Source organism: Mytilus californianus, unplaced genomic scaffold (genome assembly GCF_021869535.1).
Source record: "Mytilus californianus isolate M0D057914Y unplaced genomic scaffold, xbMytCali1.0.p SCAF_9, whole genome shotgun sequence".
Lineage (NCBI taxonomy): Eukaryota > Metazoa > Mollusca > Bivalvia > Mytilida > Mytilidae > Mytilus > Mytilus californianus.
In genome coordinates, this window is record NW_026262745.1 from 14,773,498 (window position 1) to 14,800,548 (window position 27,051).

General features: G+C 39.2%; 1 protein-coding gene across 1 annotated transcript; it reads right to left on the reverse strand.

Moving 5' to 3' along the window:
• On the reverse strand, window positions 1-27,051 carry LOC127714320 (uncharacterized). The gene is made up of 5 exons (XM_052220379.1): window positions 26,825-27,051; window positions 4,006-4,181; window positions 3,079-3,245; window positions 931-1,097; window positions 1-105 (listed from the first exon to the last, which is right to left on the reverse strand). Exons 1-5 carry the CDS (start codon window positions 26,859-26,861, stop codon window positions 59-61), a joined length of 594 nt encoding a protein of 197 aa, XP_052076339.1. The 5' UTR covers window positions 26,862-27,051; the 3' UTR covers window positions 1-58.

A 27,051-nucleotide genomic window follows, 5' to 3' on the forward strand; every position in this document is an offset into this window, starting at 1 on the left:
TGTGATTTTACTTTTTATTTCACATTTACAAATGATACGAAAAATCAAATATGTTCAGCTATATTCCAACTGAAATAACCATCCTGTCTGCTGGTTCTGCGGAGTCTATAAAAAAACAAAATAAACAGATGAACAAAATATCGAATTCAGAACGGTACACGGTGGAACTATTGAAATTTATATAGATTAGTCACATTAGTAAAGGAAAGGCATAACATACACATTCTAGTACTGGGAATGTATAGACATGGCAAATAAAAATATTAATGAGTGTGATCTTAACTGTTGTGTTTATATATTTTTAAAACAATATACAATACAAGGGGCTGGTCACGACAACTAGGTACCAAATTTGTGAAGCTCCGGAAAGGTCTTGTTATGAAAAGAACGAATATATATGTTAAAAAACATTTTCAATATTTTGAACAATTAATAATGCCAAGGTGGAGGTGTATGACCCCGTGAAGCACTAAAAAGGTACCATAATGACGAGAAGGGTGGGAATTTGAACAAGTTTTCTTTATGATAAATCGTCTTGGGATGATACATATATATTATTATTATTATTATCGCTAGAACTATGTCATATCAAGGAGGACTATGGGGAGGGAGATGGGGTGTTAATTCATGTATCACATTTTATCTTCCTAATGGCAAAAAGAAACGAATTATTTAGGTATAACGCACTAAAGCATAAAATACTGTCATTTTCATTTATGTATGCTTTTATGTTTTATTGATCGTTGGTTTAGTCACAGCCTTTACAAACCCTGGACACTTTAGAGCTTGTCATATCGTGTATACACCTGTCTATTGTTGAAGACTGTATATTACCCTTTAGATATCTTTTGGCTAATTTTATCGTTGGGTTGTCATCTCATTGACGTTTATCTACTTTTATTCATATTTGAATAAACTGAATAAACATACAAGTATGCCAAGTTCTGCTAAAGCCATTTTTGGTATAAAGAAAAACTGGGAAAACTCCTTTCTTCTCCCATGCACACGCTTGTTTCTTCCCACACACAACAAACCATCCACCATCCGTAACACAACTATCATAGTAACGATTGATGAAAAATTGTCTTTCAAGACCCCTGTAAAATTCACATTTTCAGGGATTAATTTTGCAAATGATTATGAATATTTTTGATGCAAACACGAATGTGTTTAAATAAAAAAAATCAAATAGAGTGCGTCTATTTAACATTATCAACATTTTTGCTTCACGGTATATAATGTACACTAAGTCTTATAAGTTGTTTCACGAAGAATGACGTTCAAAGCGATATATATGTCACAATAAATTAACAAATGTCCGGACGTTAAAATTGTTCATCCTTTAGGTCCGTAGGAGCCTTTCGTCGTACACACTTAATTGGAACAAAACAACGCAGTCGGAGTCGGCTTATCAAATGATAAATGCCGTTACTATTTCCGTTTCCGGATAAAAAATGTTTTGTTCTTACTTGTAATTTCACATTTTAACTAAACTTGGATTGAAATGCCTAATGAGGTAAAGTAAAAGAGACATCTATTGATTTTGGGGTCACTAGATCTAAGTTTAAGGTCACGACAGCATTTGGTACACTGAAATTTGGTTTCCGGATGACATCTTCTGAACCATATATCCAACCTTCGCAAAATTTACCTTGACAATGTCTATTAGAAGAAACATCATCCCTATTAATTTTGGAATAAGTGCATCAAAGATCAAGGTAACACTGTCTATCAATAACCAATAACTTTGGGAAAAGTTTTGTTTTTGAAGTTGAACAATATATTTTGATTCAAAAATCACATCGCTACTTGATAATGCAACTTTGTGTGAAGTAGACCACTATTGATTTTGATGTAATTAGACCACGGGTCAAGGTCACACTAGCAATTAAAAGACTGAAATGTAGGATTTCGGATAATATCTTTTGAACTATAGACATCTAATGATTACCAAAGTAAATTTGATCGGATGATAACCCATGTGAAGAGAAAGATGACAACATATCCAAATATATTCTTGAAGTTGTGTGCCTATAAATCCTAATGTCATCAATAACCATCATCTGGACATCAATTTTATTTTCAACCATCATTTGAACATTTTTTTTTCCAGCAGACTACAAATTTTCATCACCAAAAATAAAGTTCCTACACAAAAACTATTTCTCCTACTACAAATGCAGCACAATTTAAAGTTCAAACTCGGCTTATGCCCTCATGGCTATCCAACTTTCTACACATGGAAGGCCTGTTTTAAAAGCTTTTTAAAGGCATAATTGACGAATTGGAGTTTCCGACTCCAATCAGGTAGATGTAATAAGTAGCTAAGTCCAGAGTCCTCTAAACATCAGCATAGGGACATCGAACACAGAATACCAAACGAGACTTGATAAGAGGTTTGCTGCTCTAGAAATAATGGAGGAATCACTTTTGAATAATCTTTCCAATTTCAAGAGGCTTATTAATAAGAACAATTTCTGAATGACCTTGTCCGATTTACCGTACCACAAGGAAAGCTCCAAGCTGGGATGTTTGCTAGGTTATTTCAACTTTTATTCAAGAACAGGACTCACTGTCGAAATTGACTTATGTACTCCAAGACAAGTGGATAACAAGGGCTTCCAGATACAAATCAACAAGCGACTTTGCCTAACGACCATTCAGGTAAGTCAGGTAAATCGACACAATGAAATAAATAAGTACTTCCTATGATGCTAATTAAAGTCCTGTTTTAATTTAAATAAATCAGTATACTTTTTGATAGGCGCTACCATTACGATAAATTAAATACACACATTTCGGCTAGAAACCAATAATATTTATTTTCAGATTAATTCGTTTTTACAGAGATATTTGCAGTTTTCAGTGTCATTTAAAAAAAAATGTTATTTTCAAATTTTTCACTGAATTTCAATTTCAACTCAACTTTTATTGAAACGATATTAGCGGCCAAAATACCTTATCTGCATATCCAATCACAACTGTATGAATAACACCATGTTATAAAACCGAGAATCATTATTCACTAAAACTAAATACGGTTTAAATATTCTATGCAAAAAACATTTCCTACATTACCAGTCACCCTTTATGTCGAAGAAGATAGTTGTAGAACTTGTTGTCAGATCGTTAAAACTGCTGCTCAGTAGGTTCTCTTTCATGAACCAGTTTACTTCATTTGTATTCTCACCGTTGAATATCATCCATACAACTGCTGTGTTATTCTTAAACAGTTCAACTTTAACCTAAGTTAAACAAAAAGCACAATATGTAAATACGACATAAGAGTTTAGATGTCACGACATATACGACATCTTCTTTTTCTAAACTGAAATCCTTCCCGATATTATTCTGTAGACCAAAGGTCAAATTCGTTGGATTAGGTATGTTTACATGTACCATTAATGAAAGAGCCAAAAGATATAAAGAAACTAAGATAAGTTTTTAACGAAAACAATTCTGTTCAATTTCTTGTTTGTTTGATAATAATATAGACCAACATAAAGTTTCATGGTATACCCTGTTTCTATGTTGAGCGAACGGTAATGTTAAATGAAAACAACATTTTATAAATTTTATCCGTCCGAAGTGCTTTACTACCTCAAAGTTCATCTTATCATTTTATGTTACTCTTCGCAGTCCGCGTTTTATCCATTCTATCAAAAAGTTAGACAATGGTTAAGAATAAAACACTAAACATTTAGACGTCAATGAAAGATAACAAAAACAAAATACGTACACATAGCCAGAATAAAATATTTGTATTCACAACAATACAGGAGAAAAGATTGGATAGTCTCTCTTTTCTTCCTGTTTCTAAAGCTTTTACAAATAAATCTCATATTTCCTACAATGTACATGTATTGCATATCTAAATGCAATATTCCAAATGATAGCAAATAACAAGCAGCTGATACAACATTAAAATTGAGAATGGAAATTGTATACTGGCAAAATATTTGAAGAATCAACATTTATTGTTGTTTGCAAAGAATTATGGCTCACCTTTCGTATTCTTACATCACTCCACCTATCTATAAGTGGATTTCTAAGATGTCGTGTAGTTACTGCTACATTCAGTGGTGTTAGAAGGTCATTACATTCCTCCTGGTTTGCCCACGCTGTGTAAACAGACATTTCATTTCCGCTGTATGCAACAAAGACAGGTAACCAATTGATAACTAAAAACAATATAACATATATAAATATATATATATAAGGTACGACATATGTATATTTAGACAAATAATTTAAACGCTTCCTGTTTCATAATGTTTATTTACCAGCATCTAGAACAACTTTGGCACAATATTGAATTGATTAAGTGCCTGTCTCTTTGAAACGTTCATAAACAACCAGTACAAACACATTAATAATTTGAAGATCACTGTAAAATCTGTAGGCTGTCCAGCTTTAGGCAAGACCAAATTCTGCTGTTCCTATACTGCAGATATTTACTAATCTTTATTGTCTTTTAATTTTTATTTTGCTTTTTCTATTTATTGTTAGTTTCTGATTTTTGCGACAGAAAAAATAAATTGAAAAAAGTCAAAAAAAGAGTAAAAAGCAAATGAAGATCAGGAAATATCTGCAATATAGAGACAGAAGAATCCGCTATAGGTTTAAACAACTTCAGAAATTATATCCTCTTGGTCTAAAAGACAAATTGATGTATTATAACAGAGGAGAATATGTAAAATATCTTCTTTGTTGATATCAGGATACGATAAACTCTATACAAAAGTTTACATAAAAAAGATGATGTTTTTCCCTATTGTTAATTTTTCTTTCTTGGACGGTGATTTTCCTTTGACCCCTTCTGAAGTTGTATATATTTCCCAGCTCATTCGCTATGTCCATGTATGTAGTGATGTTTTAGGGTTTAATGAATGTTTCGCGTTTATAACATTATATAGCTAAAAATATTAAGTCAGGGATTTCGCTACCACTAATTATTTAAACATTAGTTTGCTAAATTCATTCATAGATATTGTGTATTCACTATTATTGATTTCGTCAAATTGTCCAGGATTTCGTGTCAAACGCATTCAGATGATCAATGAATCATAAATTCTAATATTATTGTTTGAAAACGTTGGCAAAACCACGAAATCAAGTATACACAGGTATACATATTTTTTTAATCCACGAAAATTGATACACACGAAAGTTAGTGAATCCACATTTCTAAGCTTTGGTTTGAAGTTTGGCTATTTGGCTGTATCCGTCAAACAGTATGACAAATGGCTTATCATACCTTCTTTTTTTTTCCCGCATGCAAATAGAAATTGTATCTAACTTTTAACGATGTGCGTGTAAGGTTTCATATTAAGCGCGCATAGAGAAGCAGTGTTTAAGATACATGTTGAATCATATTCAAACCGTCATAAAAGTTATAAAAAGATATGGTCAGAAGGGTTGAGACGATTTCTATTTTTCGTCGGTTTTAGTTGTTTGAAGTGATATTCGTCGGACAATCGGCATAACTACGATCTATACTGGTATATACTGGATGTGTTTTAAGACGTTGGTTGTTGTTTTCTATGTTATAGGTATCCATAACCCGTGTCCAATAAAATGTCCCGATGGATAAAATGACGCATAGAATAACCCAGAGGCTGTTTATTAAACGAAATTTTATTTGATCCCCAATTTTGAACACCCTTTAACCGATATGAACGGAAAATACATTTCATTTCTTCTAAAATGATGTGATATATATTTTTGTTTGAGCTGCAGGTATAAAATACGAAACGATCTAAGATGTCCAATAACAAATCCCCATAACTGTAATTTGACGTTCACGTCATGATAACGCTAAACTATATATTTTTTGCATATTTGGCATACAATTAATTTTATGAAATGATCTGATCTATATTAAATAAAGTTCTTGTTTAAATATGCATCCAATTAGATCTACATTGTATAAATAATTTAAACACGACAAAATATTTAACTCGGATGCTTGACAAAGACCAGGCTCCGAGGCCAAAAATGTGAGACAAGTTCACCTACGATCACAGTCTCACTTTTAGTAAAAGAACATACAGTAAAAATGAAATGCATTCAAAAATGAGCTCATCTTATTGTTTTCCCTTAGCCAGATTATAAACGACTCAAACCCAAGCTATACACCCTGACCTTAATTCCTAACGTTGCAATTAAAGAATCGGAACTATATATGTGAATCAATTTTACTAGCCAGTTTGCAGAGCCGGGATTTTGTTTCTGTACTTGTATTCTTAGCTCCATGTAGTAGTATAAATATATAAATGTTTACTGTGAGTAGAACAATCTCTTATCATCTACTTAGCAACATATGTATGAAGAAGAAGGATGTTACTTCTAGAAGTAATGTGTGGCATAATGGAGTTTGTTGTCTAGAATCTCCGACAGATTTTACTGCTACATAAGCATGCGATGGACGAGTATTAAAATATTAATTGAAAGTTGTCTTTTACATTAATTTGAGTGTTAGGGTAATAGCTGTCCGATACATATGATGGATAGCACGCAACTATGTATGTTGCAGGTCCAGTGTAATAATTTAAAGACACTTTCAAGTACATTTTAACCTAGTTTAAGCTCCATTTAGAAAAAAGTCACCATGCGCTCTACCCCACATCTTCCAAAAAAACAATTATTATCCATATTTTTTGAAAGCGTATATTTTTTCGGAAGTACATCATTGTTTGCATGCATAACCAATTTATAGAAAAACTAAAGAAAGAATATTAAATACAATAAATATACTGCATTAAACACTCTGTATTTGTAACAAATTGACACCATAGTTTCCTTTTTTACCACTCAATCAACTACAAAATGTCTGCTGTGTGTATCGGTGGTTCTCTCTGAGCACTTCGGCTTCCTTCAACAATAAAAATTTACCGCCACGAAATAGCCAATCGTGCTGAATTTGGCGTTAAACACAAATAAATCAATCAACCAATCTATTGTGTGGAAAAGTTCATTTTTGTGTATAGTAGATTTATTTTTTCTCTTCGCAGAACGTCACAAAAATGGCTTGAATATTGCTTTTTATACTTGTTAAAAAATCAAAAACACTCAAACCGAAACCCGAAACCCGAAACCCGAAAATAACCCGTTTGAAAACGGTCTAAAAATGTCAAAGAACATTTAGTGTTAACCAAAACCCAGTTATATTTTAAAATTGGAAGCGCTAAAAAAACAATTCATAGTATAAAACGTACATGAAATGAACTCCTGGTCCATAGTACTTCCTTTCAGAAAACATTGATCCATGTATATTTACGAAAGTAGTTATTAAAATAATGTATATCTTGTCACAACAAAATGAGTATATTTTTTAAAATCGGTTTCAGTCTGCGGTTGGTCAAATATCAGTTGATGTAGCTTTATTTAGGTCTATATAAAAAGGGGTAGAGTTTTTCATACTTTGCCAAAATGCTTTAATTTCAAAAACATATTAAAAAATATGGATCGCCGACCTTTTTTTAGAACTTTTAAACGTTTGGGAAAAATGTTCTGATTTTGAAAGGATTATACAGGGAAATGTACATTTAGGCGAATATAAAGAAAACTAAAAGATAGAGTTTTAAATGATATATATATATGAGAGGACAGCTCTTATAATGTGCTCTCCGAAAGCAAAATAACAAAACGGAATCCCCATTCTCGTTTTCTTACTTCATCACAAAATAGGTAAATGTATTGTAAATTCCTTTATAAAATAAATTATAAACATTCTGGATTATTTGCCTTATAAAACAATCATGATTTAAAAATTTTAATCAATGAAACCTTTTTCTTTTAATGAAAAAGATATAACCATAAGAAAAGCTCATTATTTATTCTTTTTTTAATGAAAATTTCACAAATTAATTTCTTTTAAACATCATTCAGTCTTACTAACAATAATAGTAAAAATTTTGAATCGATCATTTGCAGCATTCTGCAATAAACAATTAATAATTTAGACCCCGTTCTACCTTCAAATATTAAAAATCAACAATGGCAGCACAAGAACACGTATTTCTATTTCAAACGTGATGCATATTTTATGAAGTTTTTCGTAATGAATTTATCAAAAAAAAATTAAAAAAAATCCAATTTTAAACAATTTTCACAAAATCGTGATTGATGTCAAAATCGTCATTTAATACGCATATGATGATGATTCTTCGATTTAAACCGATAATATATGAAATATGAATTATAAAAGAGGGACGAAAGATACCAGAGGGACAGTCAAACTCACAGATCGAAAACAAACTGACAACGCCATGGCCAAAAATGAAAAGACAAACAGACAAATAATAGTACAGATGACACAACAAAGAAATCTAAAGACTAACCAACACGAACCCCACCAAAAATTGGGAGTGATCTCAGGTGCTCCGGAAGGGTAAGCAGATCCTGCTCCACATGTGGCATCCGTCGTGTTGCTTATGTTATTACAAATACGGTAAATAGTCTAATTCGGTAGGTCACATTCGTGAAAAGGGACGGGTATGGTAGTTACGACATAAGGAACATATCCGATATCATCTGTGAAACGGTTATTTCATAAAGGTCAACCAACTCGTGATGGCGTCCGTAAAATTTACGAAGGGATGATTTCAACTTCACCATTTGGAACTCTTGGTTTAATAACTTCCTTGTGAGCAGCAATCCTCTATCAAGAAAATCATGATAGGAAATATACAAGCCCGGGGATATCGTATCAATTGGGAGATATATACTCCGTATGCAGCCGCTGCTGGAATGTTGCTACATGGAAATGGAAGGTTCACAATTGGGAAGCTGAAATCATCTCTTTTGTCGTAAAGTTTTGTTTTCAACTGACCCTCATTGTCAATTTATATCCTTTATCTCTAGTTCGATGGGACAGATTCGTTCAACATAGTCACCAAATTTTGTATTATTAAGTGAGAGAACAACTAGTATAAGCGACATTTATTTTTAGCAAAACAAATGAATACAACGGACCTCTTATGAATAAAGTGGAGATAAAATGAGGTAATGAAATATATGAAAAATGTTGACGCCGCCGACGCCACTGGAAAGAGCACGCCTCCATAACGTCATAGAGGCGAGACAAGACATATATATACTAACATTTTTTCGCCCCCTTATATCTGGAAAATTTATGTTTGATGTAATGTTATTGCAATTTTATCGATTAAGCATGCCGATTTAGAGGCTCTGCTGGAGACACAGTCAAGAACCACGCCAGCAGGAGGAGGAGGATACCCCAGTTGTAGGGAAGATCGTTGTGAAAACCACCATGAAAGAACTTCGAGAAATCGCGAAAAAGGGGGGTCTAAAGGGATACAGTAGGAAATCCAAGGGGGAATTGGTAAAGTTAATTGAGACCAAAACCACCCACAAATTTACTCGCGAAGAGGTTTTCACCAAAAAGGAACTGAAGACCATAGCCAAAAGACGGGGAATCATCAACTATTCCCGACTTGGGAGAGCTGACCTGACCGAACTGGTGAAGAAGGACATTGAAAATGCCCCCGTCGAAGAGGAAATCATAATTGTTGACCGACGCGATGCATTGAAAGGTGTATTTGGCACAATCACCATTGAACCACTCAAGCAGGTAAGTCGCAACACCATCACCATCACCAGAACAATCGACGATGCCCTAACCCAAACGAAGGGGTTGAAGGTACAGCTAGTGGTTAGCTTGGAATTGGTCAAAACGAACCCTGCGACCGGAAAGAACCTTTACGCCACCCCCCACTTCAATTCATGGATGGTAGCAATCACCGAATCAACGGACCTGGACTTCGAGATTGCGGTCATGGTGGCGAAGATCAAGGAGAGTATGGCAAAATACATGTGTGAGGGTAGCGGGTGGGTATTTAATCACATCGAGCAACTTGAAATCCACCTGAACAAATGTAAACCACACGCCGGCAGCTCCTACATACCACTCCCATCGGAGCTTGCCAGGAGGAAAGCAATCATCAATGTGCAAAACAAGGATGATCAATGCTTTCGCTGGGCTATTACTCTTTCAGCCCTACATCACCAGGAAGTGGATAAGAATCATGCTTTCTGCCTGAAGCAATACAAGAAGTGGGAAAACGAGCTCAACTTTCACGGCATTGAGTTCCCGGTTTCTCTCAAGGGGATCGACAAATTCGAAACTCGGAATGCAAACCTCAACATCATCGTCTTTGGCTTCGATGGCGTGAAGAAAGGTGAAGATGAAGAGGAGGATCTCCAACTATATCCCCTAAGAATATCGAAAAACACCGGCGCGCAACATGTAAACCTCCTGTTCTTTACCGGCACCGACAAACAGCACTACTGCTGGATCAAGAGCATATCACGACTCTTGAGCTCACAAGTCACAGAGCATGGTCATGAGCTCTTCTTTTGTCGCAGGTGTCTGTGCCACTTTTCCAGAGCATATGGAATACTGCAGTCAGAAGAAGGCGGTCAGAATCGAGATGCCGGAAGAAGGAACCTCCATCGGCTTCCAAAGCCACAAACGTCAGATGAGGGTACCATTCACCATCTACGCAGACTTCGAGTGCTTTACTGAAAAGATGAACACCTGCCAGCCTAATCCATCGAGAGCCTACACGAAGGCGTACCACCTACACCGACCATCAGGTTCTGCTACCGTGTGAAATACGTCCACGGTGACTACAAAGATTCAGTCGTCTACTGTGGGGAGGATGCGGCCAAACACTTTGTAGACTGCATGGAGAAGGAAGTCCGGGAAATCGGTAAAATCTATGGTAAAGAGCATACGATGGTGATGACCGACACCGACAAGGAGAATTTTACAGCGAGCACACACTGTCACATTTGCAATGAGGCATTGAATGGGGATAAAGTTCGAGATCACGACCATCTCACGGGTAAGTATCGCGGTGCAGCGCACAGTGAGTGCAACCTAGCATTCAAACTTCCCAACTTCATTCCCATCGTGTTTCATAATCTCAGCAAGTATGATGCTCATTTGTTTGTGAAGGAATTAGGATTTGGGGAAGGGAAGCTCAACTGCATCCCAAGCACAGATGAAACCTACATCAGCTTCTCAAAGAAGGTGGATAAGACCCTGGAGATGAGGTTCATCGAATCGTGTAGGTTTATGCCCAACTCCCTCGAAACCTTGGCGGGAAATCTTACGACGGGTAAGTTGAAGGCAACACAGAAATGCTTTGGTGAACGCTCAGAACTGATGATCAGGAAGGGAGTGTACCCCTACGATTACATGGATGGACCTACCAAGCTGGTGGAAACACAACTACTACCCAAGGAGGAGTTCTTCAACAAACTCAACGGCAATTATATCAGTGACGATGACTATGAGCTCGCCCAGCGGGTGTTCCAGGAGTTCAGCTGCCAGACGATGCGGGACTATCACAATCTCTACCTGGAAAGTGATGTAGCCATACTGGAGGATGTCTTCGAGAATTTTAGAGATATGTGTATGGTAAACTACAAGATCAATCCCGCACACTACTTTACAGCCCCAGGACTCGCTTACGACGCGGCGCTAAATTTTCCAGGGTCCGACTGGAACTCCTTTCAGACCCAGGCATGCTGACGATGTTTGAGAATGCGACTAGGGGAGGCGTGGCTATGATCTCCCACCGATATGGAAAGGCCAACAATCCATACATGACCAACTACGATGCGGCGCAACCCATCAAGTACCTGACCTACCTGGACGCCAACCAAGTGTACGGCTGTGCCATTATAGAACCCTTGCCCACGGGAGATTTTGAATGGATGAAGCTTGAGGAGATCGACCAAATCCTAAACTAATCAGACGATCACGAGCATGGGGCTATGGTGGAATGTGACCTAGATTATCCCCAAGAGGAGCTCCACGATGATCACAACGACTACCCTCTGGCGCCGAAAAATGTGGAGATTGAGAAAGTGCACATACTGACACCTTATCTGAACAAGCGCGTCAAGTACACCCTCCACCATCGAAACCTCAAGATGTACATGGCGCGGGGGATGAAGCTTACCAAGGTCCATCGCATCATTGGATTCAGACAATCAGCATGGCTCAAACCGTACATCGACAAAAACACCGGACTCAGGGCCGTGGCCAAGAACGACGCCGAAAAGAATTTCTTCAAGCTGATGAATAATTCAGTGTTTGGCAAAACCATGGAGAATATCCGCAAGAGGATCGATGTCCGACTTGTCACCACCGAGAAACAAGCACTGAAGCTTGTAGCCAAACCCAACTTCGATCGAAGGGGTGTGTTTCACGAGAACCTGGCAGCCGTCAACATGAAGAGGACCAAGCTCAAGTTCGACAAACCCATATACTTGGGGGCGTGCATCTTGGACATCTCAAAGATCCTGATGTACGACTTCCACTACGATTTCATGCAGAAGACGTACGGTGACAACGCGCGCCTACTATTCACAGACACTGACAGTTTGACCTATGAGATCACAACAGCTGATTTCTACAAGGACATCACCCTACACATTCGGGAGAAATTTGACACCTCAAACTACCCAGCCGGTCACTCCTCTGGAATTCCAGTCGGTGTGAACAAGAAGGTGATCGGTATGTTCAAGGATGATTGTGGTGGTAAGAGTATGACTGAGTAAGTTATACTCTTACAAGATGGATAATGGTGACACCACCAAGAGAGCAAAGGGGGTCAAGAGGAATGTGATTGAACGTAACATCACATTCGATGAGTATAAAAGATGTCTGGACACCCAACAAGAGATTTACAAATCGATGAATATTGTCCGCAGTCACCGCCATCAGATCTACACCCAGGAAATTAACAAAGTCGCTCTCTCGGCCAAAGATACCAAGCGACACATTCTCCCCGACGGAATTAGCACCCTAACCCATGGACAAAATGAGAATTCACAGCATAATTCTCCCCCACAAGCCCCTGTCGAATAAGGAATTGGTGAGAGCCGTCCAAGCCCTAGGAATCCAAAGTTTCAGAGGGGTGTTCATGCGAGATACCCTACCACACAGCCCGCACCGCATCGAATGTGGAATCTTGAATCACGATAGCTGGGAGGGTCCTGGAACGCATTGGACTTGCTGGTATAAACGTGGGCTGGTAAAGTATTACTTTGACTCTTATGGATTGCCACCGCCTGACGAGATGGTAGACTACTTACAGCCTGAAATTCGATATAGCACCGATGAATTACAGCAGCGAGGCTCGGTGGTGTATTGTCACTTTTGCCTATTCGTGTTGAAAGTTTTGGCGACTGGAAAATCGCTGGAAGATACAATCGTCTCACTCTATAAATAAATGGATAAGTTTGGATCTCATGCAAGAAAGCGCGCATCCCTTCGGCGAATGTTGCAGGATTTGGATATGAACGACAATCGCATTACTAGCTTAGGACATCCCGAGGACAGCTCGGATGCTGTGACAAAAGGGTGGGTGACTCAACAGTTGGAAGATGGTATAAAAGACATCAATGAGCTAGAGGCTGCGCTCGAAGCAATCTCGAAAGAGTTTAAGGCGATGAAAAAACACCTGGACGGTATCGAGAAAAAAGTGGCGAAGTGTTTGCCTATGGCCGGCGGTATGATGAGTGGTGTTCTGGATATGCAGGGACACTCGATCGTCAATCTTCCAGAAGGGGTGGTGGCACATGAACCGGTGACCAAAGGATGGTATGCAAAGAACTATGCGTATCTAATCATGGCGGTTCAAGAGAAAATCAACACCATCGAACGGAAGATGAAGTCTTATCACACGACGGACAGGAGCCGGCGTGAATCAAATCCCATATCTGAGGAACACCTGCGCACGGCGGAACTCATGAAAATATAGGGTAACACAGCAGAGCTTTCCTGTCTTATGAATTAGGACAAGAAAACTTGACTAGTCTATTGCACATCCGCGGCTTTGACCCAAGAGTTGAATTCCGCAGGGTACCCCCTCCACTTTACGTAGAGCTCTTTGACCCCACCCTGGATTCTCCGGCGCAAGACCTTTTCGATGCGGTAGATGTTTTGATCAGTCTTTTGAAGCTCAGGCTCGTAAAAGGTTCCCTGGATTTCTTCCTCATTGAAATCTTCGAGGCGATAGGTGGGCGGCTGCGTACCCAAAACTTGGGAGACGGTGAACACCTCTTCAGTCCACCGGGGTGTGTAACCCGTCTCAAATGTGCCTTTCTTCTTGGTAATTCGAACCTTATCACCTATACAAAACCGCGTCTGCTGCATGGGAGGGAGGTCTCCATACAAATTACAATACACCTTGTTTTCATGTTTCTTAAGGCTTACAATCACAGGAGTCATTTTAATGGATCTATGTTTGGCGGTGTTGTACTGGTGAACAAGATCATCCAAAACATTGATGAAGGTGCGTGTAGAGTTGGCCGAGAAATATTTGAACATCTTCTCTTTCATGGTGCGATTCCAGCGCTCGACAACACTCGACTTTTTCTCATTCCCAGTGGAGTAGAGCTCAATATCATGCTTTTGAAGCAGCTGCTTTACATCCTTGTTGTAAAACTCAGTGCCTTTGTCTGTCCAAAGCTTCTTGGGCACACGCTCCTTGAACACCGCTTGAAAGGCATCCCGTACCGTCACCCCTTCTTGTTTTTGAGTGGTATCAGCCAGCCATATTTGGAGAAGACATCGATAATGCTCAGGATGAATTTATTTCCCTTGATATCCCTTGAAAAGGCACTCATATCAACAAGGTCGGCCGCCCAGGTCTCATCCACACCGCCCACTACCACACGGCGTTTCTGAAACTTGCGTCGAACAGGTTTGTGCAACTCCTCAGTTAAATCATCGGTCGAGCGAACTTTTTTTTTTAATACCAAGACCGAATCGAGCTTTGGTACCGATGATTGGTCCGACGATGCTGCGGTCCATGCGTTCGCGTGTGGTAGGGTTGGGAATGGTGTTAAACGAGGCTAGCATAGCTTTGTCACAGATGGAGTTGCGAGCGGCTGTATCCTTGTGCTGGTCATAACAGAGATCGTGGTGATATGCAGCCTGGTCAACTCGATTAATGGGTTTTGACCAAGCCTTCGGGGTGCCATCGGGGAGTAGGCGCTTGCTAAGTTTAGTCCCTGGTCCGGTGAAGTTGTGTCCGGGCAGATGCATTTCTACAGGCAACCGGTTAATCATCTTGTTCATGAACCCAGAACCTGTGGCAGCGATAAACTGGAACTTTTTGGCACCTCAAACCTTACAGTGACCAACCTTCCTCCGATGTCCGTTGCTGGTCACTGCCTCGCCTAGATTCACAGTGTCCGTCTTCCTTCGACATTTCACACAAAACACATTGCTTTCTTTAAAGAAATTGACGTTGAAAACCTTTCTTACAGCGATAATACCCCCAAGAGAAGCAACCCCTATCTCCTACCACAGCGATCGATCCGAGGGTTGATCATAGGAAAATCGGATTGTGGTAAAACGAACCTGCTCAACAATCTTCTCCTGCGAGATGGATGGCTTGACTACAATCGGTTGTATGTGTTTGGAAAATCGCTTCACCAACCCATCTACCAGCTCCTGCAGCGAGCCCTGGGAAAAGGAATCTCGAAGGAAGATATCCTAAACCTGCTGCAGTGTAAATCACCCTATTCATTGACCGATGTGGTTGATCTCTTACCACCACCACCACGCCCCAGTGGAATCGATATTTTTTTCTTCGAGCAAGGGAGCGATGTGCTAGATCCTCGAGAGTTGGACCCCGCCCACAAAAATCTTATGGTGTTTGATGATTTGATGCTGATCAAGCAAAATACGTGTGACGACTACTATGTTCGCGGTCGTCACAATAATGTTGACTGTTTTTACCTGTGCCAAAACTATTTCAAACTGCCCCGACAATCGATCCGTGAGAATGCAAACTTTATCTGTCTCTTTCAGCAAGATGCTAAGAATCTCGATCATATTCGGCGTGACAACTGCAACGATCTTACCAAGGAACAATTTGACACTCTGTGTAACCATTGCTGGTCCCAACCCTATGGATTTGTAACCATCGATCTCACAAGCCCCAAGTCAGCAGGGAAATACCGATACAAATTAGATGAGTTCTATGAGGTTTAAGATAAAGAATGGATCAGTTCGAAGATTTTTTTCTAGAACTGGAGTATGAAGACACAGAGGAACCCCAGCCCCGCAAATGTAAGTTCGAGTAGGACCCAATCGATATGAGGAGTATGTGTTGGAAGTGTGGTCTCATGATCACCCACCCGATCTATAGTGGTGGAGGTGATTTCGACGCATGGAACTCTGGCCGTCAGTATGGTAAGGTGTAGCGATTTTCTCAACCCTAATGCCCCATCAAGACGATTCGAGGTCATCAGTGTACACACCCATGCCACCCTGGTAAAGACCTATGCCGCAGACACTTCAATCTTGTAAAGAAAAGGGGGCTGCAGCGGATACGGACGATACCTCTAGCAATTGGGAAAGGCGTCTGAACCTTCCCCCAGGCTCTTGGGAGCGTTTTACATAACGCTATGGGGTGTTTACACCAACGCTATGGGGCGTTTACACCAACACTATGGGGTGTTTACACCAACGCTATGGGGCGTTTACACCAACGCTATGGGGCGTTTACACCAACGCTATGGGGCGTTTACACCAAAGCTATGGGGCGTTTACACCAACGCTATGGGGCGTTTACACCAACGCTATGGGGCGTTCAACAGAGTTCGATCCTATAAATAAATGACGTTTATCAAGATTACCGACCCTAAGCAGCGTGAGGCGCTTGCCAAGGAGTTGCAAGACACCAAGCGGAAGATTCAAGCCAGTAATATGCAGCATCGCCTCGACAAGATTGGATTCAGCAGAGACCTTTCCAAGGTATACAAGCCAGCTGTGGTTGAGGCTCAGCGAGAGGCAGCTTCACAGATCACCAAAACGATTGCAGACCTTCCTGCATCAGTGCCAGCCCTCCCTCCTCCACTGCCTGAGTTTGCCGATCCATTACCTATCAACCAGGCTCAAGTTGCTACCTATATGCCTCAAGCGGGGAAGTATCTTCACATCATGACAACAAAAGATGCTGACCAAGTTTTTGGGCTAAGATCTGAAAACGGTAAATTTTACATTGGGAATGCACCCATTACCATTGAAAGAGATGACATTTGTATTGTGGGAACTCATGATCCAGAAACGTCCTAAAACATACGAGCCAGAGGACTTGAACGCCTATGAAGAGATCCTAAACATGTCAAATGCAATGTATAAAAATTATGATCCAGCGTCTGGGCCCAAATCAAGCGGGGGCTACAAATGGAAGGGCATCGTGTCGTATATATATAAGAAAAATAAACATGGCTGTTAACCGTGTTTCTTCCTTCCAACTTCAGGCAGCTTCTCGATCACTTGGAACTGTGTGCCGCAGCATACCGAGCAGGAAATAATGGTGTGCGCAACGAAATTGTGTCGATTATCGATGCTATGAAGAAGGGTAGACATATATCAGCATCGATTAATATAAGGCGCTTCATCGTAGCATCCTATAAAATGTTGCAAATCAAGAAAGGTTACGCTCGAAAGTAAGTCTACGGTGGTAGAGGTTTATTTGACACAATCGCCAGTTTGGCTGGACGCATGTTTACTTCCTCTGCCGCCAAAACCATAGAAAGTAAGGCCGCGAGTGCTAGCGCTGCCACCAATGCAGCCTTGAAAGGTGTTAAAAAAGGGGCCCCCAAAGCCGTCGACCATGTGGTTGATAAAGTGGCCCGCCCCAGGAAACGAAGTAAAACCCCTCAACAGCCTAGTGTTCAACGCAAGAAGCCAGAGCAAGTTCGGTTGAACAATCTTATCTCCGGCTCTGGTATCAAAACCATCCACGACTTCGTCCAACGCTATAAATAAATACATTATGTCTGACATCCTTACAATCACCGAAGGGTTGACCTTCGACAAAAGTCTCCAGGAATATCAGGTTCGAGAATACGAACCACAAGCCGGTGCCCAGCTGAACAATGCCGGTGCTGAAATCCGAATCAACATCGAAACCCAGGATTTGTTCCTACACCCCGCCGAGAGTTATCTCGTGGTGGAAGGTCGACTTCTCAAGAATGATGACACAGCATATGCCGATGGCGATCTTGTGTCGCTCACCCATAATGGTATCATGTATCTCTTCAAGAACATCAGTTACAGGCTTTCCGGTCAGCAGATCGAACATATTAACGACCCCGGCATCACCACCACTATGCTGGGAATGTTAACCTACCCCGACGACTTCTCCAAATCGCAGGGTCTCAACCAACTGTGGTATGAGGGTTCTTCCACTGATGCTGAGGCTGAGAACACTGGATTTGCAGCTCGCCATCGATACATTATCACCAAGCCCACCAACAAAGGATCGTTTTCATTTGCCATCCCCCTAAAACATATTTTTGGATTCGCAGATGATTACAACAAAATAGTGTACGGGTTCAGGCACGAACTCTCACTCATTCGCGATTCAAATACCAATGCCATTCTGAGAGCAGCTGCCGTCAACGATCCGGCAAAGATCGTCCTGAGTAAACTATCGTGGTTCGTCCCTCACGTCACTCCCTCAGATGAAAATAAGATGCAACTGTACAAAACCATCCAGAGTAAATCCAAGATCCGCTGTGGATTTCGCATGAGACAGTGCGATTCCATAGCCGTTCCCCAAGCCTCACAGTTTAACTGGCGCCTAGCTGCCAAGAGTGGTCGTGAAAAGCCTAGATATATCATCATTGCCTTCCAAACCAACAGAAGTGGTGACCAAACCCATAATGATTCTGTGTTCGATCACTGTCGATTGCGAAATATCCATGTCACCCTCAACGCTGAACGTTATCCAGCAGTCGACTATAATGCAGCATTCAACGAAAATAGGATCGCCAGAGTATTTAAGGAGGCCTCCGACTTCAGAAAGAAATTCCATAACATGGACACTCTCCTCAGTAATGGTGGTATTAGTCCCTCCGATTTCATCGACTTGTACCCCTTGTTTGTGATTGATATGAGTCATCAGTGAATCTATGGTGGATATTCAGATCCGAGCCGAATTCGCCCGCAATGTTCCAGCCAACACCAAAGCGTTTGCACTTGTCATTTCCGACAGAATCCTGCAGTTTGAATCCGATGGTCAGAAGATGAACGTTGTGTACTAAAAGTAAAAAAAAAATGGATAGAATTCACTTACAACTCCTCTTTGCCAGTCGCCCCGCCGAAGTCTATGCAATCGTGGTGAAGGCCAGAAAACAACTCAAGGAGTACTATGACGGTATCGAAGAGTGGAAGCAAAAATATTTAACAATGGTGTACCATAAATAAATGGATAACACATTGTTGCAGCAAATTGCTAATAACACCGACCCCAAGCATGGGTTTTCCCTCATCATCACTGGGGTCGGTAGCCAAATCCATACCCAGTTCCATCCCCCAATACAACTCGAGGAAAAGAAGACCTTCGAGATGGCATTAATAAACCTGGAGACCTATTACTCCATCCCCAACATTCACGCGGGCAACAATTCCTTCCGCTACTCTCCCGACAAAGGCGCCCACTGGTTTCACATCGCGCTGAGCACCGGCTCTTATGGCATCGACGAAATCAACGATGAGGTCCAGCGACAGATTCGTCTCAACCAGCACAAAAAAACTAAGATCATCATCAGCGCCAACTAATCGACTCTGAGAGCAACCCTTACCCTAGCCAAAAACTACCAAGTGGACTTTGATGTCGAAAACAGCATTAATACCGTGTTGGGATTCGAGCGTCGGCTCTACACTTTCGACCTGGCCACGAACGGCTACACAGAGGGTGAACACACTGTGAACATCATGAGCATCAGCAGCATCCTGGTGAACAATGACATCATCCATGGGAGTTACGTGAATGGTACCCAGCAGTCTACCATCTACAGTTTCTTCCCCGCAGTCGACCCAGCTGGTGAGAAGATCATTGAAACCCCCAAGAATTTGGTGTACTTGCCCGTGACCTTGCGAACCATCAATCGCATGCATACGTACCTCAACGATCAAGACGGCAGGCCCATCGATCTCCGCCGCGAAAATCTCACCATCCGCCTTCATCTTCGCGAGGTATAAATAAATGACTTATCACGAACATGGTTTCATTTTGACGAAAGGTCAAGCTGATAAACTACAGCGGGCGACTAAGAAAGGTTGTCCGGTCTCCATACGTTTGTCCCACGCAAACCTGCAAGGTGAACACAAGATGTTGCTCACCACCCGCCAGGTTCAAAAGATCGCCAAGCTCCTACAAATGGGTGCTGGTGGCATGGTCCTAGAGTTGAGTGCGACCCAATTGAAGGAAAACATGCAGAAGGTGGGTGGCTTCCTACCCATGCTGGCGGGGCTTGCAATGAGGGCACTCCCCATGTTAGCGAAAACCATTCTACCCGCCTTGGGTGTTGGGAGCCTTGAGTGGTCTGAGTGGTGTAGCCGTCAACAAGGCCTTAGGGTCTAGATTGTACCTGAAACGTGGTGGATGCGTTTGCACAGTGAAACCTAGTGGCAACGGTCTCTACCTCAAACCCTCAAACGCCCGGATCACCTATGGTGATGGACTCTACTTGAAGCGTGGTCAGCAATTCCACGACGGAGACGGTCTGATCTTAGGTGCTAACAGCCTCTTCAAAAATATTCCCCTCCTCGGTATGCTCCTATAAATAAATGGATGATTTAGATTCTGGATACCGACAGACCAGAGTCGAATGTATGGAAGACCAACTCAACGCGGATATTCATAAGTATCAACGTACCTTGAAGATCTACAAACGTCTGGACAAAGTTGTATCTGCAGCACTGGGTGCTTGTTCTGTGGGCAGTTTGGTGTTAACCAGCTGCACCATGGGTTCAGCTTTGACCGGTATAGGTATTATAGCCTCCCTTCCCCTAGGATCCCTTGCTTGCTTGAGTGCCACTGGCGTGATGGTACTCACACTGATCTCAAGGCGTATCATGAAAAAGAAGAAAAAACACCGCGACACCTTGCGATTGGCGCAGTCCACAAAATCCTTGGTTGAACAATGTATTAGTACTGCTTTGGCTGATGATGAACAAATTGATGATGCGGAGTTTGGGAAGATCGCAACATGCCTCAAAAACTACTATGATGAGAAAGATCAGCTGCGACAACCTTCCACCACTTTTAGTGAGGACCTTAATGCGCATGCGCCGTAAAAAAAAAAAAAGTCACACATCGTTCCGTTACGCTTCACTACACACATCGTTTCACGATGTGTTCCATTTCGCTTCACTTCACGATGTGCTCCGTTTCAAGCATAAAAAAAAAAAAATTTCAATCCGGCAGAAATGTCGAATTGAAAAAATTTGTTTGTACCACACCCGCCCCATTATTTTTTTTTTTTTTTTTTTTTGGACTTACTTTCTCACAAGGTTGCAAGAAAAGTACTCCTGCTTGGTCTTTTTGCTGACTTCTAAGCCTGTACTTCTCACGAAGGCTCCTTCCAATGGTTCCTTTTCTCTGTTTAGTATACCGCAGGCCCACACCCTGGTCGTTTCTCCTTCTCTATTTTCAAGGTGAGAATCTTACTCCTCCCAAACTTCCCATCTACTTCTACTACTTCCAGGATTTTATAAATCACTCCGATTGGGAGTTCCTTTCATTTCAGGGTTTCCAGGCTCTGGTCCTTTGCCTTTTACTCGAAAACATTATCGTTGATAAAGTCGTCGTCTTTGATTTTTGGACTTCTGAGTTCCGCCATCTTTTGTACGAAAGCCATATTTTTGTATCTACACTAGGATTACATCCCCTTTAAGGTGTCTCTACCATTGTTTACAAAAAAGACAAAATAAAAAAAAAGCCATATTCTTGTTTCTACCTTAAGACTAATTGGGATGCTGGTCCGTTTACATTGTAAAAATCTAGAGTTGGATTTGTGCTAGATTTCCCCTTGAAAATGGAAAGTGGTGTAGAATCGGCCTTTTCACACTACTGTCAACATGTCGGACATTAACTCAAAAAAGCTTTAACCAATATGCATGAAACTTTGGTGAATTGTTCATATCTATTGATGTGAGCTCCCTTTCGTTTTTATAAATTTCAGATTTACTGTATCTGAGTTTTGGGGTTTTATTCATTAAAAAAGGGGTGATTTTCCAGTTTTCCGACAATAACTCAAGAATGCTTTCACCAACTTGCAAGAAATTTTGGTGAATTGTTTATATCTATTGACTTGAGCTCCCTTTTGATTTTTATTAGTTTTAGATTTTACGTTTCCGAGTTATAGGGTTTTATTCATAAAAAAGGGTGATTTTCCAGTTTTCGGACAATAACTAAAAAAATCCTTTCAGCAGTTCTCATGAAACTTTTGTGAATTATTTATAGCTATTGATGTAATCTCCCTATTGATTTTCATAAATTTCAAATATGACATTGAGAAGAAATTGAACTTTATTTGTTTATAGTCTGACAACAGATTTACTAAGTATTGCGCAACAGCACAGTGTATTGCACAACAGCAAGAAATCTTTAATTGAATATAAATTCAATTCATATAACCAATTTCAAGTTCTTTGACTACATTTATTCAGAAATCTATAATATGTCAAATATTTAATTACAATCCAAATTCAGACCTGTATCAAGCTTGAATATTGTGTCCATTTTTGCCCAAACTGTTCAGGGTTGGACCTCTGCGGGCGTATCCAGCTGGGCTCAGCGAAGCAGTTTATTATTTACTATTAGTCAATAAAATTTAAGGTAGAAAACTTCATCTGAGACAATTTATGGGATTGGGGTGAGTTTATGCAGTGTCGTGCTATCTGCCAAATACATGGAATGATTCAATGATATGACGGGTAAAATTCAAATAATTTCATAAAATCTTCAAGACGACAATTTTTTTTTTGTGGTAAACAACCTATGTTTTAATGTTTAATACCACAGAAACAACTTACTGTGCATTCAACTTAATGTACATACATTTTATTGGCTAGAGGTATAGGGGGAGGGTTGAGATCTCACAAAACATGTTTAACCCCGCCGCATTTTTGCGCCTGTCCCAAGCCAGGAGCCTCTGGCCTTTATTAGTCTTGTATGTTTTTTAATTTTAGTTCATTTATATGTTTTTGAATTTAGTGTGACGTCCATTTTCACTGAACTAGTACACAATTTTATTTAGGGGCCAGCTGAGGACCACCTCCGGGAGCGGGATTTTCTCGCTTCTGAATACCCATCGGTGGCCTTCGGCTGTTGTCTGCTCTTTGGTCGGGTTGTTGTCTCTTTGACATATTCCCCATTTCCATTCTCAATTTTATTCATACCAATTCAGACCTTTTTTTATAAGAATGCATATTGTAAGGGTGGGAAAAGCTAAAAATAGCACAATTTCATGTTTAAGGCTCTAATTTTGTAATATGTGACTTTTTTGCCAAAAAAAAAAGTTGAAATGTGACTACTTGCGACTTATATTGCAACGTTCACAGCTCAGTTTAAACTGACTGTAATGTATGACTTTAAATAGAAAATACTAAAAAAATTAATTTCAGACTACAGGAACATACACCTTCAATATCAAGATCACTTTTGTTTGATTTTGCCTTGTTTATCCTACTGCTCTAAAGACTTTCCAAAATTTATACAATGAATTTAGTAAAAAAATCAAAGATATTGAAGTGACAAGGAATATTGAACCCCCCCCCTTATTTCATCAGGTGTCAGTAATGGACTATTAATTGATCAATAATGCAATTATGGTCATGAAACAATTTTTATTTACTATTAGTCAATAAAATTTAAGGTAGAAAACTTCATCTGAGACAATTTATGGGATTGGAGTGAGTTTATGCAGTGTTGTGCTATCTGCCAAATACATGGAATGACGCAAAGATATAACGGGTGAAATTCAAATAATTTCATAAAATCTTCATGACGACAATTTTTTTTTTGGTGATAAACAACCTATGTTTTAATGTTTAATACCACAGAAACAACTTACTGTGCATTCATACCAATTTCAGACCTTTTTTTATAAGAATGCATTTTGTAAGAGTGGGAAAAGCTAAAGTTAGTACAATTTCATGTTTAAGGATCTAATTTTGCAATATGTGCAAAAAAAAGGTTGAAATGTGACTACTTGCATTTCAAATGATCAGTTAAGACAAAAATAATCAATTGTTTTCTGATTTTTTGGTTTGAATTGTACATGTATCACCTTTCTACATGTCAATTTTCAACCCATGTTTAAAGCCTTTCGGAAGACAAGTACTACTAAAATAACTCCTGGTTTTCTGGAAATCTTAAATTAGTATACTATTGAGCGCATTAATCCTCAAGTTTTAATGCAAACTCATAGACAAGTACATTTTGGCTCAAAATAGTCTAAATATATTTCTCTTTCACCAAAAGTTTTATTTCTGCAAAGAAGTAGGTCCACTAAGACCCCTTTTTGGCCCTTAAATATAGCAGTTTTACAAAATTGTTAAAATGTTAACTTTTAGCTACTTATTGGAAAGAAGAATACTTCTGTTACATAAATATGGGCTGTTTTTGACAATACAATGCACATGTATCGGGTACTAGCATCGATAAGTCATGCTTAATTACTGAAATCTTCACAATTTGGGCATTTGAGTGAATTTTTAGACTGTTTTCGTCTTAAATGGAAGTGGCCGCATTTGTGTTCATTCTTAATATTTAAATGTAAGTTGTATTTGATGATAATACATAACATATATAAAGATTGAGGATGAACACGGATGCGGTCACTTTCATTTTTGACAAAAACCATCTGAAAAGGGACATATTATGGCATATTTGATAGAATTTTAATATTTAAGCTTGAATTTGAGCGTCTTTAATGACTAAATCAGTCCAAATCTTTCACATAAACTAATTGAATCTAATAAAGTAGACACTTAAGTGTTTAAAAAGTGTCCAAAATCTTTTATCAGATAAACTTGAAGTTTGAGGCCAAAATCGGCCCTTACCGGACCTACTCCTTTGTTGGTTAGTTTAAGTAAACAATGACATCAAAAGCACTATTTTGTGTCAGAGTAGGGCTACTTTTACATACGTTCTAAATAGGAGGGAGTGAATTGGTGGTCTGGGCCCGTATGCATAAAGCTACTTAAGTTAAGATTTGTTCCTAACGGACGGATTTTTCTACATGTCCTACGAAAAATGAGTATTACTATTGGATATCTTAACTTAAGTGGTTTTATGCATATCAGCCTTGATACCTATTTATGCCAATCCGGATAAGTTCTAAAATAACACAACTTTTACAAACCTGATGAAGCTATATTCAAACAATATACTGTACATGTTTAAACCATCGTAAACACATCAAACAATGCATGTTAATGACTCTAATTTGTCTTATAAAAATTGCTTTATAAACTAACAAAATTTTAAAATGTTCACTTTCCAATGTTTTGACCCAAACAAGAAGTTGTCTTAATGATTGTTTTTCCGGAACGGACTAAATAGCGATAAGGTGTATTACAATACGTCTAATGATAACGGTTTTCATTTGAGTTTTGTTACAATTAAACAATATATAAGAAACATAATTAATTCAAGCAAAACAAAAAAATAAAAAAGGCAAGCATACAAAATTATGAGTACCTTGTCCTTAGTCCTATTGACCGTTATGGTTCAATAAAACTGCAACGTTTTGGTAAAATGTACAAAAAGTTGGCTTTACATTAAAAGAGGGTTAAAATGACGAACAGTTTAGGTATATGTTTTAGGGATCTTTGAATGAATATATGTTACTGTCTTTCACTAAATTCACTAATTGTCGAATACAATTTTAATTCGATAAGACAACTCTTACATACATTTTAATTTGCACCGAAGGGCATCCGAAAAAAATAATTTGTCTTGTATCTGTACGACTACGTCATGTACAAATCACACTGTAAAAGTTTGGGCTGGTTTGGGATGTCCCTTGTTTAAATATTTGAATTATTAAATTCCATTCATCTATGATGAGTGTATTTACAACCACTGGGTCGATGACACTGCTGGTGGAGGTTTCGTCCCCGTCGGCATCACTCGCCCAGTAGTCAGCACTTCAGTGCTGAAATGAATTATCATTGATATGATTTTATAAATTAACTGTTTACCAAACTTTTTTCGAAATGCTAAGGATTTTCTACCCAAAGATTCGATTACCTTAATTGTATTTAGCAAAATCTTTTGGAATTTTCGGTCCTCTATGCTCTTCAACTGAGTACTTTATTTTGCGTTGGACATATCAGAAAACGGAAGCGATGAGAGATCGGTTTTTAATTAGATTGGACATGAACATGAGTTTATGGTATACGTTTTATGATACGTATTCAATTTGACCAAATCTTTCAGTCATCTTTAAGCATCTATATTTTTTTCTATGATGAAACTATTTAAAAGTAATCTTATCTTCAGAAATTCTTATTTGGGTTGTGAAAACCTGAAAGGAATTTAAAAAAGGTTGTGATGTAAATGTAGTTTAGTCAGGATGAATTAACTTTTTCAAAATGGCTTTATTGTGAAATGAATTCAATGGAAATAGTGTCTATGAATCTCTAGATGTCATTTGTATATTTGTGCCGTTTGTTTGCTGAATAATCGACATATATCTCCTTTTATTAATAACAATCGTGTAACAACAAACAAACAAAAAACTTCATTTTCAAGAAGAGCGATTGAGTTGTTGTCCCGCTTACATAAAACTAAAATTACCATTTTTGCCATTTCTACGTTATATATGAAACCTGCCCATGTAACAATTTTTAAAATTAGATTGTCAATAAACCAGTTATGATTTGAATTTAAAGTTACTGGTTATCTATTCTTTTTAATGTGTACATTGTTAAAGTACTAGTATATTGTAAAACTACACAGACCTTTTATCATTACTGTTGAATTTTGAAACTGTTCCATTACTGGACTACAACTAGTTTCCAATCTACACAGCCTCGATCCTTATTCGTAGTTTAAGGAACAACATCTTTGGTCACTGGTACACAAGGTTGCACAAGCTAAAGCTGACCTTACTGATACAGTAGTCATGCTACCAGAAAGTAGTCGTTTATCATTCAATACGTCAAAATTCCTTTGGTTGATTTGTTGT